Genomic DNA, 19,269 nt, shown 5'->3' with positions numbered 1-19,269 from the left:
GCTCATACGTAGCCTTTGTCCTTAAGCATTTTGCCTTATAGTCACAGGATATATCCTTCCTGGGCAGAAAAGAGGAGAGGAAGGACCAAAGACAGGGGTATATTTCTCCCAGAGAGACTTTTGCCTTTTTACTCATGAAACAACCTCCCTAGAAACTTTTGCCTGCACCTCAACTGGTTAGGCTCCCCTAGTTGCTGGGGAGTCTGAAAAGTCGAATATTTTTGAGCTGGGCATATTGTCACCCTGATCAAAATTGGAGTATTCCTAGTAAGGGGAGAATGAATACTGAGTAGGCACCTTATAATACTGTTACTGTATATAAAATTTTTGACATAGTAATTAATAACTGATAACTGCTATTATCTTTAAGTTATTAATGTTTCTACCTAAGGGAACTTTTTTCCTACACTATCCGTCATAAAATCATACTTATTTTCTTTCCTAGACTAATGGCATCCAAAGGATGCCGTGACAGTCCCTTAACTTGAGAGTACTGAGCAATTATCTTGAGGCTACACGTGAGTGAATCTCTTCTTAGCCTCCAAACTAAATTTGCAATTATTTTGTTGTGAGTAATGCCATAGAGTGTCTTTGCAGATCGTATTTTTATTATACCCTGAATTTTTTCTTTCTTATTCATTCCCAAGAGTACGTTTACAGGGTTAAAAGGGTAAAACATTTCTATAACGTTCTTCAAAATAGTTATACATAGTTATAAAGGCTCCAGCAGTATATTTATGTTCTTTAATCTCAAATAACATCATGGCACTTGTTTTTCTTTAGGTTTGATAGCTCTAAGTATCTATAGGGATAAACCAGTAGTACTTCATTTTAGTTTGCATGTTTAGATAAGTAAAAAAAATACAACATTCTTTACTTTTTAAAAAATATTTGTTTCTTCTTAATAGACATTATTTATTTCCTTACTGATTTTTTTTTCTTGTGGCATATGTAAGTAATATGTAAATAAATGTGGTAGGAGAAAATGTAAAGAGACACAATATGATCTGTTCCCAAAGTCCGTGGTCGCAGTTGTAGAGTATGTTCAAATGTTTTGAACTAAATCTCTGCCAGCCAGCCGTAGAAGGCCTACTTTCCCGAGGCTTTGGATGCCATTAAAGGATTTACCCTATTTAATGACACAAGCAAATTTGGAGAGGAAAACTTTAAAAAAAAAAAAAAGAAAGAAAACAAACAAACAAAAAAAAGAAAACACGTAATTTTTCTGGTAACTGTGTTAAAGTAGCAGATAAAATTAGTGCTTTGCTTAATAAGGATAGTCCTCTTTTGGTGCTCTTCGTGGTGATTATTTATTATAGATTTACTCTGTCCCTTTCCCTGATATTTTATTATAAAATTTTTCAAACGCAGTGCACACTCTTAAAATCATTCTTGATATTTTTCTTACTCTCTTGCAATCCAGAACAGAATATTAACTTAAAAAGATGGCTTGTACAACAAGGATTTACTTTATAGTACAGGAACTATATTCAGTATCTTGTAATAACCTATAATGGAAATAATCTGAAAAATACATATATATATAATGAATCACTTTGCTGTGCACCTGAAACCAACACAGTATTGTAAATCAACTATACTTCAACTGAAAACAAAAAAGATGGCTTTTAAAATATAGGTATTGCTTGTCTTGCCTTGCTGCAAAGAACATATCAGGGTGAGAGAATTGCTCTGCTTAGCACTCAGTGTTTTACAAAAACCTCATAGATAACAATAGTCTCATTATGGTCTAGTCTCAGTATAGCACTGAAGGAAGAAGTAGTTGAGTAAAAGGACAGGATATGGAAGCTTTTAATTTTCTAGCTCCTTAATTAAATCTTTATAAGAATACACATGCAAACGCCCCCAAAATAAGCATACTCATTTGAGTAAAAGCCAAAAGGGTATGTGGAGTCTGGATGGATTAATTACTTCCAAAGGAAGGTTTGGATAAACTACTTCCTTATATTAATGAATATAATTGAAAGTTTATTTTATCCACTATTCTTTCATCTGTCACAGTAATATGATCTGCTTTCAATAATCCATTTAATTCGATTTGGTGCAACTTATTAGTTGCCCCTTTTTCTTTGCTTTGCAACCTATGGAGCCCTTTTAAAATTTTTGCTTATCTTTAAATGAAATGACAAATATTCTTCATAGAATTCTTCTAGTTGCTAACTTAATGGGTTAAATTTTGAAATATAAGTGTTTATTGAAAGGCTTGTAATTCAGTCCATTTACCCACTTGCTCTAGAATTGGTCTAAATATTATTTTATTAACGATTTCCCCTTTGATTGAGTAAGCCTTCTCATCACTAAACTTTTAGGCTTATCTTTAAAATTTTCAAATACTATGTTTAGGAGTTGTTCTCTAAATTGGTTTTTTTCCCAACACTTTTGTTTCCTTACACCTAACAACTCATGAATAATGTCTGTAATGATCATCCTGGAGAGAAGACCATAAGCCAATAAATTGAGAATGTGAAGATCAGAATAATATTATGTTGAGTTAAAACAGTGTATTGTTTGTAAGTAAAATTATTTGCTCTGGCCATACTGCCAGAAGTCAGTTCTCTAATTTATTGAGTTGTTAGGCAGCATTCCATATTCTTAGCTGATAAACCTTGTTTTGATTTAGGCTACTTTCTTTCTAAGACATCTTTTGTAGTGGTCAGTAATAATTCATGTTATTTGAAATGTTTATAAATTATAGAAAGGTCCGTGGTCTAGAATGATACTGTAGTCCGAAATGTTCTATTGTCTTCTGAATAGTTTTGGCACTCATAGAACAAAAAGAATGATGCAAGTCCATTCAAGTTTTCTAAAGACAAATTCTAAACAGAAAAACACGATAAGAGTACTGCCTCTTCTATCATTATTCAGAGATTGACAAAATATATCCTCAAAAGAGATGATATGTTTTAATAAGCAGCCTCAGTAATAACTATTATTGCAAACTACGTGGTTGACTTTTTCAACTTTAAGATCAAAGAAACTGAAATCTTAGGTATTGGCCAAATCTGTGTTTGAAATGTACTTTTGGCTTTACCTTAAAAATTATCTTTTGGGAAAACAATGATACATCATTGTGGTCTTTTGAAAAATGTTGGTTTGTTGAATTCTGCATTTCCCTTCGTATGCTTTTTTCTTTTCTCCTGTCTCTTCTTATTCTGTAGATTCAGATCCAGGACATACAAGTGAAAATTGGGGGGAGAGACTTATGTCTTCTTACAGGACATACTCAGGTAATTAGATTATCAGGGGCTCCTCTTTAGCCAGTGGTTTCTGTCACATTTATAATTAATTATTGTACTATAAGTAACTTATTTTCAAACCAGTATATAGGTATCTGTGGTTGAATAAGTGAACTATATGAGTGACGCAAGACTTTCCAGTCTTCATTTGAGATCTCCTGTGCATCATGTCCAAGACATGCTCTGTGTGAACGTTACAAGCAGGACTCCTGCACACAGCCACTCAGGTGTGCAGCGCAACCTGGGGGCACCATTCATGTAGAAAAGTGTGAAAGTCACTGCCTTGGAGTTGTGACGTGCAGCAACGCCTGTGGGAAGGTGCCCGGGGTCCTTAGTGTCTTAGCTGTATGCCCATCACACGGTATACCATGTGTAGTGATTTTGATAGACAGTGTCATCTTACTCTTCAAACATGGCAGTGTTTTTTTAAAAACACATCTAAAAATTTTCAGTTGACCTCTTTAGTGTATTGACTTTGCTGCCCCTGTTGAATTTAAAAGTAGATTAAAACACCAGGTTTCGTGGAGAAATGCCATTAAAGAGTAAATGTATCCCCTAGTATGTGAAAACTAAATTAAAGTGTTTTGATTATTGTTTTTTTAGTTTTTAATGAGCTTACATTCTTATGTCTGAACTTTTTAAATGCAAAATATTGTTCAGTCCCTGAATGTCCAGTTTTTAGCATATGACATTTAACTCTAAAAACTGAAATAAAATTTCTGTTTCTGATATACCTTGTATTCATTTAAAAAATTTGTGGGGTTGGTATAGAACCAAATAATTATTCTTAAAATTATGCTGAAAGCTGTTAATTGAGCTGATGAGTCAGTAATACTTAGTTATCAAAACTTTGGGGTGGGAGGCAAGTTTACAATCTGCCTTAAATTGAACAGACCTACACTTTCTGTGGAGTTAGGTGTACTTTTCTAAAATGGGGCTCCTAAGTACCAAGGTGCACCTAGAAGAGCTGTATGTAATGAAGCCATCCATGGTCTGAGGATCATTGCTGGAAATCCGAAGATATAAGCACCCATCTGTCAAAGATTGTGTAGATACTTCATAACCAGAGAGTAATTGGCAACGTTTTTCCTCAGAATTGAAGTATATATACATTCTAAATGTGATTGATTTAATTATGTTCATCTGTATTTGAATCATAGCTCCCATTCTTTCATGCCTTATACAGTGACTGCTTTGTGGGAAAATGTCCTATTTAGTTTTTGAGACACTAATAGGCTTATGAGCTAGTTCCCCAAGAAAAACAATTTTGTCTCTTCTCCTTAATATACTTAATTGGGATGTGACAATGTTGAGCTTTCTGTTTATTCTGACAAGACTTGGAAAGAAAGCACTGATTTTCAGGATTATAAGACTGAGACACCTCTATAATTCTAAAGATCCTCTGAACTGTGAAATAAAGAATATTGGATTGTTGAAAAGTCCATATCTGTTTTTCTTTAGTCTTAAGTGAATCACCTGGATTTTTCTTTAAAAATCTCTTAAGGTGGCTGAGTGGAATTTCAAATCTGTTAGTATAGATTGAGTATATGTGTCAGTATTCCTGTGTTTAAATTTAAAAATTCTGATCTGTCATTCAAACAAATAAGTACGTATTTCAGATACTGAAATTTGAAAAAATACCTAACTTTTTCTAATATTATCATATATGATCATTTTTTACTTATGACAGGTCAAAGGAAGTTCTTCACAGGATAGATCCCAGATAGTCAGATTTGAATGCTTTCAACTCACACTTTGGGACATACTAATCTAAGATTTATGATTTCGAAGAATGGTATATAGTTATCTCTAACCTAGCTATCTTGCACCAGCTCCTGTTCAGTTACCTTCTTTTCCTGTCTCATGTAAAGCATGAACTCAGACAAATGGCTAAGGTAACTCAGAAAAAATAGAGTTCATATTGAATGCTAGTATCTAATTTGAATTTTTGCTTGAATATTTGGAGTATATCCAATTTGTTTGTTCTTTTCCAAAATGTAGTAATTATATGTTTGCTCATTTGGCAGCATGGAATTTTAATAATGAATTCATAAGTGTCTCACTTTCTTCTGTAAACTGAGTGTATATCACTTTACAGCATATTCTTTTTTTTCTTTTTTTTAGGAGGTCATTACAGGTATAGAGGAACACAACTGATTTTTGCTTTTAATCTTAATCTAAATCTCACTGAATTTACTTTTTTTTTTCTTTTTTGGCTATGCCTGCGCAGCATGCAGGATCTTAGTTCTCTGACCAGGTATCCAGCCTGCACCCCCTGCAGTGGAAGTGCAGAGTCTTAACCACTGGACCGCCAGGGAAGTCCTAGAGCATATTCTTCTTAAAAGATTGTATTAAAATGCAGTTAATATCAAAAATCAATAGTTTTGCAAATGAGAAAATAAAAGACAAAATTTTTCCAAAATTTTAGGAAGTATTTTAAGGATAGATACTGTGTATTTTTAATTTTACTTCTTCCAATTACTAAACTCTATGTTTTTTCCTTAAAACAACTCTTCTACTTTCTTTAAAATTTTCACACTGTTAAATATTTTAATTTTGGACAAGAAGTACATTCATTATATTTAAAGATTTGTTATTCAGATGGAAAACTATTAAAATAACAATTGTGGTTTCTCATTAAATCTGAGAACCAAAGCATACAGAACGTTATTAGGAGAAAGTATATGTTTTAGAAAAAAACAGCCTTCTCCAAAAGACATATTTAGGGCTTTATAATACATTTAGTATGTTGGGTGAAGCACTGTGCTGAAACTGGCTTTATACTAATTGGATCATTAATGACAATGAAATGAGAAATAAGAAAATAATCTATTAGAACTATTAATAAAGGCTGACTTTAAAAATCTTGAAATTTTTTGTTTCTGTTATGTAAAATTTTGCAGATATCAACAAAATGGAAATTTTAGGAGCTATTGAATTTTGAGTGATTTGTGGGCAGCAGAGTTTAAACATTAGGACCTCTAATTTTTCTAGGTCATTAGGATGCCAGTTTATCCTAATTAACTAAGTGGTACACTGCAAGTTTTTATGGCTTAAATTATAGTATGGTAATATTTAAATAATATCAAATTTTATTAGTTTCTTGAAAATTTTACCAGATCAATAAATGCTTATCTCCTGGAGTAGTCTAGCTGCTGGCCACATCTGCCTGATGTGGCAGTCAAAACCACAATATTGACTACTAAGCCTTCTCTTCTTCCACTCATTTTTGCTGTTTTACATTTATTTTAAATTTTTACTAATTTATTTAATTTTGTAGCCCCTCTTTATACCACAAACCTGGATCAGTAAATCCCAGATATTGGTACAGGGTTTCCCAAGAAATAAATGCCTAGACAGTTAATAGGCAGCTCATCTCACAGGGCCACTTGAATTAATTCCCAGAAAAGTCCTAAAGGAAGGAAGGAACAGACACCTGTATTTCTTTGACCTTGGAATCCAGTTCCATCTGAATTTTCTGTCACTTAATGGGAATGCTGGCTCCATTGCCAGAGATTTGCCAAATAGCTAAATCTGAGAGCTGACTTTATGATGGATCAAATCTCTGAAAAATCTTAGACATTTTTGAATCTGATCAGGATCTCTATTAACCATCCCCGGCCCCTTACCACACACATATAAAATCTTTAATTTGCTCAGTTTTAGCTTTGATTAATACTGTTCCGTGTTCAGCTGTCCTATGACTGAAATAAAGTGATTTGGTGTTTTTTTTCAATAATTACTCCGTGTGATGTGCTTTGTCTTAAACACCTCCTTAGAAGATTGTACAGATTATTAGTGGAATTAGGGAGGTAATATGAAGGAACGTTGCTATATAAACTTATCAATAATAGAATAAAATTATAATGAATGAAAGAGGTATTTCAAAGATGTAAAACTAAGGAATGTTTGAAGTGTTATTTAATAGAACAAATCATTAAAAATTTTACTAGTACTAAATTTCCGAATGTTATTAATTTTCTGAAAATTACACAAGACTGTTTTTTTCAAAGCATTCAGGAAGAAAATTGCTTATATAATAAAAGCCTAGTGCCCTTTTGTCTGCCTATTGCAAGTTCCTCTGTTACCCTTGTTTCTCATAAACATGTATCTATTTTTAAGAAGTCTCCTTATGTTTTACTTTTGAGTGCTTACATTTGTTTCAGATTCTTACATATTTATTAATAATTCCAGAGAAAGAAGGTCCAGAAAAGAAGAAAACAAAAAAGGAAGCTGGAAATAAGAAGTCCACTCCAGTTAGCATTCTTTTTGGTTATCCACTCTCAGAGCGAAAGCAGATGGCACTTCTTATGCAGATGACAGCAAGAGACAACAGTCCAGGTGACACTTACCATCATCGAGTTCTTGTGTGTTCATAGTTTTCCTCACACTGTAGCTTTGTCTTGACAATTTTTTTTTATAATGACTGTCTTTGGATTTATTTTTATTTTTATTTTATTTACTTATTTTTGGCTGCGTTGGGTCTTCATTGCTGTGTGTGGGCTTTCTCTAGTTGCGGCGAGCGGGGGCTACTCTTCATTGTGATATGCGGCCTTCTCATTGTGGTGACTTATCTTGTTGCAGAGCACGGGCTCTACGCACGCGGGCTTCAGTAGTTGTGGCTCACGGGCTCTAGAGTGCAGGCTCAATAGTTGTGGCACATGGGCTTAGTTGCTCCGCGGCATGTGGGATTCCCCAACCAGGGATCTAACCCATGTCCCCTGCATTGGTAGGCGGATTCTTAACCACTGCGCCACCAGAGAAGTCCTTGACAATTATTTTTAACTACTTTAAATGTTTATCCTTTCTTGGATTTAATCAGTTTCTTATAACATAAGTTTGCAATTTTACATTTATTTGTGTGACAATTGTTTATGTCTGTATCATCCACTAGATGAAAAACTATACACGGGTAGGGACCTTTGCACTTAGTGGACATTCAGTGAATATTTGTCAACTAACATGAGTACAGTTGACACCTGAAACAGAGGTTTGAACTGAGTGGGTCCACATATATGCAGATTTTTTTCAATAGTAAATACTGTACTACTGCACAATCCGTGGTTGGTTGAATTTGCACATGCAGAACCATGGATATGGAGGGCCGACTGTATGTTGCACACAGATTTTCAAATGTGAGGAGGGTGGGTGCCCCTAATCCCCGAGTTGTTCAGGGGTCAGCTGTAATTTAGAATTGGGTCAGTCAACATGAGAAATCTGTTGCAGAACTGTGTGTGCTTTTACCTTACTGCAGAAATTTTTACCCCAGTTGCTGTAAAGCTGCTTCTGGGTTTATAGTTTACTTTTCAGTTCATTAGCACACTGCTGTAAGCTGGTAATCTTATCACATACTTTTAGAAGCAAGAGTGTAATTCATGTTTTAGTGTTTAAGATCTGCTAAAATTTATTTTAAAAGGAAGAATAGGGCTTCCCTGGTGGCGCAGTGGTTGAGAGTCCGCCTGCCGATGCAGGGGATGCGGGTTCGTGCCCCGGTTTGGGAAGATCCCACATGCCGCGGAGCGGCTAGGCCCGTGAGCCATGGCCGCTGAGCCTGCGCGTCCGGAGCCTGTGCTCCTCAATGGGAGAGGCCACAACAGTGAGAGGCCCGCATACTGCAAAAAAAAAAAAAAAAAAAAAAAAAAAAAAGGAAGAATATCTGCAGTATACTATATAAATTTATTTCATATTTCATTTCACACTTCCAGTTAAGGTGTTGTGCTACTTGTGTGTGTGTGTTTACTCAAGTAGTTTGCCCTCCAAAAATGATTAAAGATGGCTCACCAGCAGGATGAAAACGAAGAAGGAACAAACCAACTTGCTAACGTATTAAAAGGGGTTTAAAAAGTAGAAAGAGCCCAGACAGCTGGACTGAGATAGTTATTACTACTGAGCATTGAATTTAGCTATGCATTCTGGTAGCTCACAACACAAACATTTTAAGTTGTATAGTTCTCATTGACCAATACAAGAAGAAAGTAAATCACTTTTCTCTAGAGAAAAAAAAATTTTTTGTTTTGGCTCTGATTTCAAGGCGTCTTTTTATATAAGACTTTTTTTTTTTTTTTTTTGCGGTACGCTGGCCCCTCACTGCTGTGGCCTCTCCCGTTGCGGAGCACAGCCTCCAGACACGCAGGCTCAGTGGCCATGGCCCACGGGGCCCAGCCGCTCCACGGCATGTGGGATCCTCCCGGACCGGGACACGAACCCGTATCCCCTGCATCAGCAGGCGGACTCCCAACCACTGCGCCACCAGGGAAGCCCTTATATAAGACTTGGGTAACATAACAGCCTGTTGAAATGCATTGAAAAGGACACCGTTTTTCTAGTGAACTTTTCCAGTGTTAGCTCTTTTTTTAAAAAATGGGACAACTTGGTAAAATTCTTAGAGTTTCTATGTATCATAGTTTCCATTAAACATGAGTGTATCTATATCTTTTTCTAATAAAAACATGTTAGGGCTTTCTGCTTTTTTTAAGTAGGGCATGTTGTTTTGGTTATTCTTCTGCCTTTCCACCCACAACTGGGGAAGGAGTGTGGCCAAATTAAAGTTGTTTACAGTGTTAAACTTTAAATGTTTCTGTAAAATGTTGACTTTGAGTCGGACTTAATAGTTAGATGGGAAGACTTTTTTTTTTTTTTTTTTTTTTTTTTTTTTTTTTTTTTTGCGGTACGCGGGCCTCTCACTGTTGTGGCCTCTCCCGTTGCGGAGCACAGGCTCCGGACGCGCAGGCTCAGCAGCCATGGCTCACGGGCCCAGCCGCTCCGCGGCACATGGGATCCTCCCGGACCGGGGCACGAACCCGTATCCCCTGCATTGGCAGGCGGACACTCAACCACTGCACCACCAGGGAGGCCCTAAGTAGGGCATGTTGTTTTGGTTATTCTTCTGCCTTTCCACCCACAACTGGGGAAGGAGTGTGGCCAAATTAAAGTTGTTTACAGTGTTAAACTTTAAATGTTTCTGTAAAATGTTGACTTTGAGTCGGACTTAATAGTTAGATGGGAAGACTTATTTTTTAAAACTTTTTTTAATACTATGAACCTCTATCCATAGAGTAAATTAAAGAATTAATACAGTAAGGCAAAAAAGCTAAAGTCCTCCCTCATTTCCAATGATCTCTCCCCTTGAGAGGTGAGCACTATTAACAGTTTCTTATTTTCTAGAAAATTTCTAGATATAAACATGCAAACATATATCTTTTGTTGCTGTTCGTTTTTAAGTATAAATAAGATTAATACCATAATACTGTTCTGCAGTTGGTTCTTTACATTTAAAGGGTACATCAGTCATCTTTATTAATATATGTAGAACTAGAGTGGAGAGCTTTTGAAATAACCTGTTTGCCATCTTATAGATATGCTTGGAGTTTAGGGTTCATTGTTTTATTCATTTTCCATGTTTTTGTTTATTCTGATTGCCATTATGGATAGTATTACTGTTATTTTGTCTGTGTGTATATTATTTTGGAATGGCTAAGAAAATTTTATATGAATTAATTAATTCCTTTCAAGTTGTTTGAATTTAAAAATGTCCTTTTGTTTTTAAGAAGTTCAACCACTAATTTTCTAAATAAATAACTTGACTATAAATATTATAATAAGAATCATGTATTCATTCAACAAATATTGCATGAGTACACTGTGTACCAAGAAGTCTTCTAAGCAGCCGAGATACAGTGATGAATTAGACAAGGTTCATGCTCTTCTGGAGTATACATTATAGAAATCCATAGATAGGAAACTGTTACTAACTGAATGTACTTTAAAATCCAAAAGGTAAATTTTAAACTTTTTCTTATTGAGAAAAGGATGATAATGCTTCAGTGCTCTAATCATGTCAGTTTGCAGGGAAATTATTATATGATGTCAGAAAATGATTTTCCATAGACTTTTTTCTCTTAGAGCTGTTGTTTCTTTTAAATAGTTGTAAATTTTCAGTTAATTATTAACACTGTACATATGTCTTGAATCCTTAATTGATTAAGAAACTAGTTTTTTGTTATTTTTTTTTCCCAGTTTTGAAATGGGAAGGAGAGGACTGTGTATGTCTTCCAGTTTAACTTTCTTGTTTTTGAGAAAGAAACTGGAACAAAAATCAAAAGATAGGAATCAAAGCAAAGCACTTTCTTTTCCTCTTTTATCACCCGCTTTTTAAAGGCCTTTCTCTAGACTGTCCTTATTTCTATGTAAGCTTCATTTCATACTAAAATCATCTATGACCTTAATTTGCACCTAATATCAGAATAGAACTCCAATAGTTAGAGTCAGAGGTGTAAACTCTAGCCTTCAATGTCATTTCATCTAGTTCTTGAAATAGTATCATAACATGCCATGAATAACATGTTTTTTTGCAGTTTATCAAATTATTCATTAAGCAAACACTTTCAGGGTGCATACTTGATATTTCATTATCATTTTGGTTTATGAAACATTTTTTTCTTAATTGGCTCCTGCAGTATTTGATAACCCTAAAGGAAGACCTACTACATGTAATTGGGTCAAATTATTAGTGTATCATCCAAGTCAAGTTTCAGGTTGTTTGGATGAGAAGATATTCCCCCTGTTAGCACGTTACCTATAAAAACCTTTAAATGAATATACAAAATATTTAGTCTAGAACTTTTGTTAACTTTTCTCTTTCTTATAGATTCCACACCAAATCATCCATCACAAACAACACCAGCCCAAAAGAAAACTCCCAGTTCTTCATCTCGACAGAAAGATAAAGTTAATAAAAGAAATGAACGTGGTGAAACTCCTTTACACATGGCAGCTATTCGAGGAGATGTAAAACAGGTCAAAGAATTAATAAGTTTAGGGGCAAATGTGAATGTGAAAGATTTTGCAGGTAAGACTTGTAGTTAAAGACTAATACTCGGAACTAAAATTCTGAGTTTATCATCTAAACAGATGCTGGTTACAATTTAATCTATATTCTTCATTCTTCTTTCTGAAATGAAAGAGTTCTAAAAGTATACTTTAATATAAAACTATTTTGGAGTATATACCTAAAACCCTGATCTCTGCTACAATTCCTTGTCAGTAATTACTCAAATACTTAAATATTAAACATGCATTTTATTTGGCATATTACCATATAATTTTTTATCCAATTTAGGTTCTAGGTGAATCACAGTTAAATAATGTTTAGACCGTTTGTTAGCTTGAGCACAAGGACTGTAAGAGAGTGGCAGTGTTGTTTCACACAGTAAAAGTATTGGGGAACAATGTAGAAATTCCCTTTAGTTTCACATACTACAGTACCCTACCCTCCCATCCCCCAGGTTCTTTCTTTGTCACAGAACTGTTGTTAACAATTTGGAGGCTGTCCTTTCTGTGCACTTGCAGGATCATATATACAATGAACATTTAGTTACATAGAGACTTTTTTAAAAAAAATCAAATCACTCTATCTGTGTCAGCCTATAGTTCTGCAATCTCCCCTTTTTACTAGTGTCGTACAGATATTTCTGTCGGTACATATAGGTGGTTCTACTTCATTCATTTCAACAGCCACATTAATAGTGTATAGAATAGATTCCGTGGACAGTACTTCAGTAACCCTCTTGTAGAAATATATTTGTGTATAGTTATGGAAGGACGATATTTCAGTAGAAAGGAAACTGCCAAATCAGAGGAGATGCATATTTAAAATTTTTTGAAAATCAGGCAAATCACCCTCCAAAAAATCTTTTATCAGTTTACACTCCCATCAAGAGTATATGAAAGAGCCTTGGGTGGGGGGAAGAGATAAATTAGGAGTTTGGGATTAACATATACACATTACTATATATAAAATAGGTAAACAGCAAGGACCTACTGTATAGCACAGGAAACTATATTCAATATCTTGTAATATTGAAAGACCCTAACAAGCTTATTTTGCCTTTTTCTACTCTTTTTCCTTAGTTGAGATGATTGTTCTAAATTATAGCAAGTTATTGGATAAGCTTAAATGTTTAGTACTTTAGTTAAATAATTTAGTCCCAATGGAAATAATATGATTGTGGATGAACCTTCTGTAAAATTGGTGGTTTTCTTAGGTACTTATTTCCAGTAACTTGTTCATCACTCCTTTTTCCTTCTGTACTGTGTGCATGTAGAATCAGTATGTCACACATGGTTATGTATCTAAAAAGCATATGTGTTGAATTAGTAGAAGTGAACCATATGTTCAATTAATATTGTAACTTTAGGTTGGACACCACTGCATGAAGCTTGCAATGTTGGATATTATGATGTTGCTAAGATACTTATAGCAGCTGGAGCAGATGTTAACACACAAGGATTAGATGACGACACTCCACTCCATGATTCTGCTAGTAGTGGGCACAGAGATGTGAGTATGATGGAAGGAGCAGTAATATACATCTTCAAAATATAAATTTAATCCAGTCATTTAATTCACTTCTTAGTCATACGATCTTGTGTCATATTTCACTCATTGCATGATCAGCTCATCTATATTATATTTTCCCTTTTTTCTACCTTCTAATTGCTAATTCCTATCATAGATTTAGCATTTTCTTTTCATAAAACCTATTTAACTTGGTAATTAAACAACTTGGCAAATATTTAGTTAAAAGGCCATTCTACTGTCAGATAATTAGATGCAGCAGTTAAAGCAGATTGTACTTAAAATAAAATTTTACATTGTCATGATGCCTTTTTTTAAGACTTATTAATTAATGATTCCTCTATAACATCTGTTCCTGAATTTTAGCTGACATTATTATTCAGATGCTTATGTATATAATAATAAAGACATGATTTAAACAAACATGATTATATATGCTTGAAAATATAATGGCATGTTTAATTTGTTTTGATACAATATTATGAACCATGCTGGGTTTTAAATTCCATTTTCATTTTCAATCTCTGGCATGTTGACATCAAAGCCTAACCAGTCTTTGTTGTAATGTAGCTTATGTTTGAAGTGTGCTTAATGCTTAGCTCCATTATTATAACCTGCTTACAGCCAGAGCAGATCAACCTGGGGCACTATTAGCAATGGTTCTAAAGTAGGATTTTGTTTATCACATAAGTAGTTTTTCTCTTTCACTTAATTTTAACTTCTATCAAAGAATACTTGTACATAGTCTAGAAAGTTGAAAAGTACTACTTAGCTTATAAAGATAACTACCTGCTCCCTCCCATCCCTCCGCACTTCCCAGTACCTTTAGGCAAAAGCAGCTCTTGTAGGTGTTTCTTCTAGTAGTTATCTCTTTATTTCTAACAAGATGGAAGCCATTTTGCTTTTTAAATTTTTAGTCACTAGTTATTGACCCCCTGCAAAGGGTTTTAATATATATTGCTGCTTAGAGGCGCACAAATTTAATATAATTGTATTTTCTCTTGGATTTTTGTTTATTACCTTGGTTACTACACTGCCTTGTTCTGATTTTTCTTATTTAGTTTTCCATGTATCTATTTCTGTACTTCCTTACTCTCTCTGACATAACTCTAAAATACCCCTGAATAAGGTCAAACACATTGATCAGTTTATTATGCTTGAGAATATCCTTGTATACAAGATATCTTGTATCCTGCTTTAATTGGGACTAGCTTCTCTCTAGATCTGTAGCATAGATGCTGTCCAGGGATTTGCTTTTGCCATTAATATCATGTGAGATTCTCAGTCTCTTCATGAGATTTCCAGTCTCTGGCAGGAGTGGTTGTGAACCACATTACATTAACTTCTCACAGCAACATTTGTGTGTTTTCACTATGAGATAAGAAGTGTTGTAAATGCTTTCTTTATACCTATTACTTTTTAAAAAATATTTATTTATTTATTTATGTTGGCTGTGCTGGGTCTTAATTGCAGCACGCGGGATCTTTGTTGCAGCACGGGAGATCTTCGTTGTGGCATGTGGACTTCTTAGTTGTGACATGCAGACTCTTAGTTGCAGCATATGGGCTTCTTAGTTGCAGCATGTGGGCTTCTTAGTTGTGGCATGAGAACTCATATTAGTTGTGGCATGCATGCAGGATCTAGTTTCCCCACCAGGGATCCAACCCGGGCCCTCTACACTGGGAGCACAGAGTCTTACCCACTGGACCACCAAGGAAGTCCCAGTATTATTTTAATCATCACAGTAAATGAATAACCTTCTGGTGTTTCTTGTTGAAACTGTATGACCCATTGCATTCCAGTACCCTCAGCTTCTCCCAAAACATGCAGAAACAAAGACACAGGAGACACAAAGACAAAGACAAAGACACACTGGTCTAAGACACTCCCAAGTTTAGTAAACTGATATGAGTTCAAATTAAGGGACTAAAAAGGATAAATATCAGTTTTTTTTAAGACAAAGTGAGGTAATAATTCATTAATCTGGAAGAGTTGTTACTCTCTCTCCTCTCTAGTGAATAACGTAAAAGGATTTTGGTCATCTCATACCTTTGTGCTGGAAAATTCCCTTTTTCTTCTCTTGTTAGCAGCAAACATTCTCTGCCTTATTTTCTTTTTTGACACAAAAATTTCAGTGTTGTGGTGCCTGTTTTTTAAAAGCCACTTTAGTTGAGAAAAAAATGGAATTTGGAGAGAAGATAGATACGAATTCAATTCTGGCCTGGCCAGTTTCCCAAATGAGTGATCTCAAACAAGTTACTTTTTTCCTCTCAACTTCGATTTTCTCATCTTTAAATCACATAATAAGTAATACCTGTCTAAAACGGATATTTTGAAGGAAAAAAACGACGCTGTGCACATAAACATACCTTGAAATCTAAAATGTTATAGAAATGTCAGAGGTCAAAGATTAAAAGGTGACTTTTATATTGCTATTTTTCAAATATACTCAGATATTTTGGAAATTAAAGATGCCATTTTTCTCATTTAAATCTTTCTATAAGGTATTTTTCATAATTCTCAAGTTATAATTTTGAAGTAAAATGTAGCCTATAACGTTATTTTTCCTAAACTGATCCTTGCTTACCATCGTTCCAGTCTTTTTTGCTCCCTTGACAATTCATACATACCTATGTGATAGCACTTACTATATTATTTTTTACTCATGTGCATGTCTGTTTTCTTCATTGAAATTTCAGTCCCATGCACATATGATTTATGTTCTGGCTATGCTATTTTAAATACTGTACTTACTGCCCTTTTTTTTTTTTTTTTTTTTGCGGTACTCGGGCCTCCTACTGTTGTGGCCTCTCCCGTTGCGGAGCACAGGCTCCGGACATGCAGGCTCAGCAGCCATGGCTCACGGGCCCAGCCGCTCTGCGGCATGTGGGATCTTCCCGGACCGGGGCACGAACCCGTGTCCCCTGCATCAGCAGGCGGACTCCCAACCACTGTGCCACCAGGGAAGCCCTTACTGCCCTTTTTTTAAAAAGCATTATTGATAGTTTATCAAGCATGAATAGTTTTTCTTTAAATGTTGCATAAAAAGATGTCCTGATTTCTAAATGTAATGTTAAAGAACTGTGCCTTATGAGTAAGACATGTTTCTATGAATACAAGTTTCTAAATATGCACATTGCTGCAAAATATTTCCAGAAGCTGACCTTTGAGCTCATGTACTTACAAAGACTCAAACACTATTTCCAGTCTCCTTCCAGAAGGAGACTGGCATGCTATTTTCAAGAGATCTTTGCTTTTCCTCCTACCAACATGCCTAGGATAGTAGGAGTCACAATTCAGAGCTGCTGATGTTTTTTTTCTCCTTGTTCTTTTACTTGTCCCCAAGGAGGAGGAGGGAAATGAGATATACCAAAACCCATTGGTATATATTTGTACCATATATTAGGAGTCTCCACCAAAGAATTAGATTTCTTTCACTCAGTAACACTCATGACAACTTCAGCCATCCATAAAACATTTCTAAGGTAGGAGAAACAGTTCTGTTCTAAATTGTTTCGAGTAAGAGAGGATTAACATAGCTTACTAAGAACCTAATCTTTGGCCTACGTTTCACAAATGTATATTACTTCATAATATACATTCTTACAATAGCCCTATTCTTAGTTCTATTTTAGATACTACCTGTGTTTATTTTCTTCTTGTCTCATCATTTTTACTTACTTGTAATTTGCTGTCTATGTTTTTGGGGTTTTTTTAAAAATTTTTTATTTACTTATTTTGACTGTGCCGGGTCTTAGTTGTGGCACACAGGATCTTCATGTTTAGTTGCGGCATGTGGGATCTTTAGTTGTGGCATGAGGACTTAGTTGAGGCATACGAACTTGTAGTTGTGGCATGCATGTGGGGTGTAGTTCCCCGACCAGGGATTGAACCCAGGCCCCCTGCACTGGGAGCACAGAGTCTTACCCACTGGACCACCAGGGAAGTCCTGCTGCCTGCTCGTTTTAAGCAACTTTAAGTTACTTTAAATTCTTTTTAGGATAAATAATTTTTTGCATATGAGAATAATCTGTAAAGTATTGGTTATTTAGGCTAGGGTTATTGTAGCATGTTTGAATGAACCAACTATCTAATCATAGGAATAAATTTTTTTAAAATATTTATTTATTTATTTATTTATTGCTGCATCAGGTCTTAGTTGCAGCACACGGGATCTTTCATTGTGGCGCGTGGGCTTCTCTCTAGTTGTGGCATGTGGGCTCAGTAGTTGTGGCACACGGCCTCTCTAGTTGTGGCGTGTGGGCTCCAGAGCATATGGACTCTGTTGCAGCATGCAGGCTTAGTTGCCCTGTGGCATATGGGATCTTAGTTCCCCGACCAGGGATTGAACCCTCGTCCCCTGCATTGGAAGCCGGATTCTTAACCTTCTTAACTGGACCACCAGGGAAGTCCCAGGAATAAATATTTTTTTGATTATTTCCTGACAGGTATAGAAAGCATTCAGTAGTATCAAGATCCTTCTGTTTTCTCATTCTAAGACTCCAACTGAAGGAAATAAGCCTAAAAATGGGGGGAAAAATGTCAACTTATAAAGGTGTTCACTATAGCATTATTTATAATAACTAAAAGTTTTTAACTTCAGTTACCTTCTCAAACCCCTAAAAGGGGAGATTTTAAAGGACACAGTGCCACAAGGATAAAGAACAGAAGAAACAAGAAAACCAATATTTTGGGAGATAGAAATTTGAGGAATGAGTGGTGACTACATAGAACAGGGTTTGGCAAACTTTTTCTGTAGAGGGCCAGATAGTAAATATTGTGGGCTTTGCAGGCCACATGCCACCTCCACTGACCCTCCTCCCTTCTCCCTCTCTCTCTGCTTCCTGTGTCCTCCTATGTATTTCTCCTTTATCAATTCTTTTTAAAGTATTTTATAAGACTATAAAAACTATTCTTAGTCAGCAGGCCAGATTTGGCCTACAGACCAAATTTACCAGCTCCTGACTTTAAAAATCCAAGAAAATTGGGCTTCCCTGGTGGCACAGTGGTTGAGAATCTGCCTGCTAATGCAGGGGACACGGGTTCGAGCCCTAGTCTGGGAGGATCCCACATGCCGCGGAGCAGCTAGGCCCGTGAGCCACAACTACTGAGCCTGCGCGTATGGAGCCTGTGCTCCGCAACAAGAGAGGCCACAATAGTGAGAGGCCCACGCACCGTGATGAAGATTGGCCCCACTTGCCACAACTAGAGAAAGCCCTGGCACAGAAACGAAGACCCAACACAGCAAAAATAAATAAGTTAAAAAAAAAATCCAAGAAAATTGAAACCAAAGCCATTTCAACTCAGAATCCCAGAAAAACTGAAGCTCAGCAATTGATGGCTGGGTTCATCTGGAGGTGCCCATTGAATGAGACTGAAAATAAGAGGATTGAATCAAACCGGTTTTTTACCCTCATATTCCCTTCCTAACCCTTCACAACTAGATGACGGCACATTTCTCTGGCAGATGATTGGAGGTTTATTTCCTGACAAGTATAAACCATACTGTCTGGACTGACATACCACAAGAATAGTTGGGAGTAAGGATTAAGTGTAAGCGAATTAAGTAAAACATACTGAACATTAAGACCTCAGTCAACCAGAATGCTGACAGTAAGGCTTATAGTTCTAGGGCAGGAATTGAAAGATTTCTCA

The 19,269-nt window shown here is 35.7% G+C and overlaps 1 protein-coding gene across 1 annotated transcript in view; it reads left to right on the top strand.

Moving 5' to 3' along the window:
- ANKRD12 (ankyrin repeat domain 12) overlaps positions 1-19,269 on the top strand; it is a gene marked incomplete at its 3' end in the record, with an annotated part of 109,845 nt that overhangs the window by 44,216 nt on the left and 46,360 nt on the right. The window contains exons 4-7 of the mRNA XM_079717028.1: positions 3,180-3,248; positions 7,452-7,598; positions 11,905-12,105; positions 13,454-13,596. Coding sequence (XP_079573154.1) covers positions 3,180-3,248; positions 7,452-7,598; positions 11,905-12,105; positions 13,454-13,596 — 560 coding nt within the window. The remainder of the gene's footprint in view (positions 1-3,179; positions 3,249-7,451; positions 7,599-11,904; positions 12,106-13,453; positions 13,597-19,269) is intronic.

The sequence above is a fragment of the Hyperoodon ampullatus genome (assembly GCF_949752795.1).
Source record: "Hyperoodon ampullatus genome assembly, chromosome: 13".
Classification (NCBI taxonomy): Eukaryota; Metazoa; Chordata; class Mammalia; order Artiodactyla; family Ziphiidae; genus Hyperoodon; species Hyperoodon ampullatus.
Note: the sequence above shows the minus strand (reverse complement) of the source record. Positions and strands in the feature narration are given on the sequence as shown.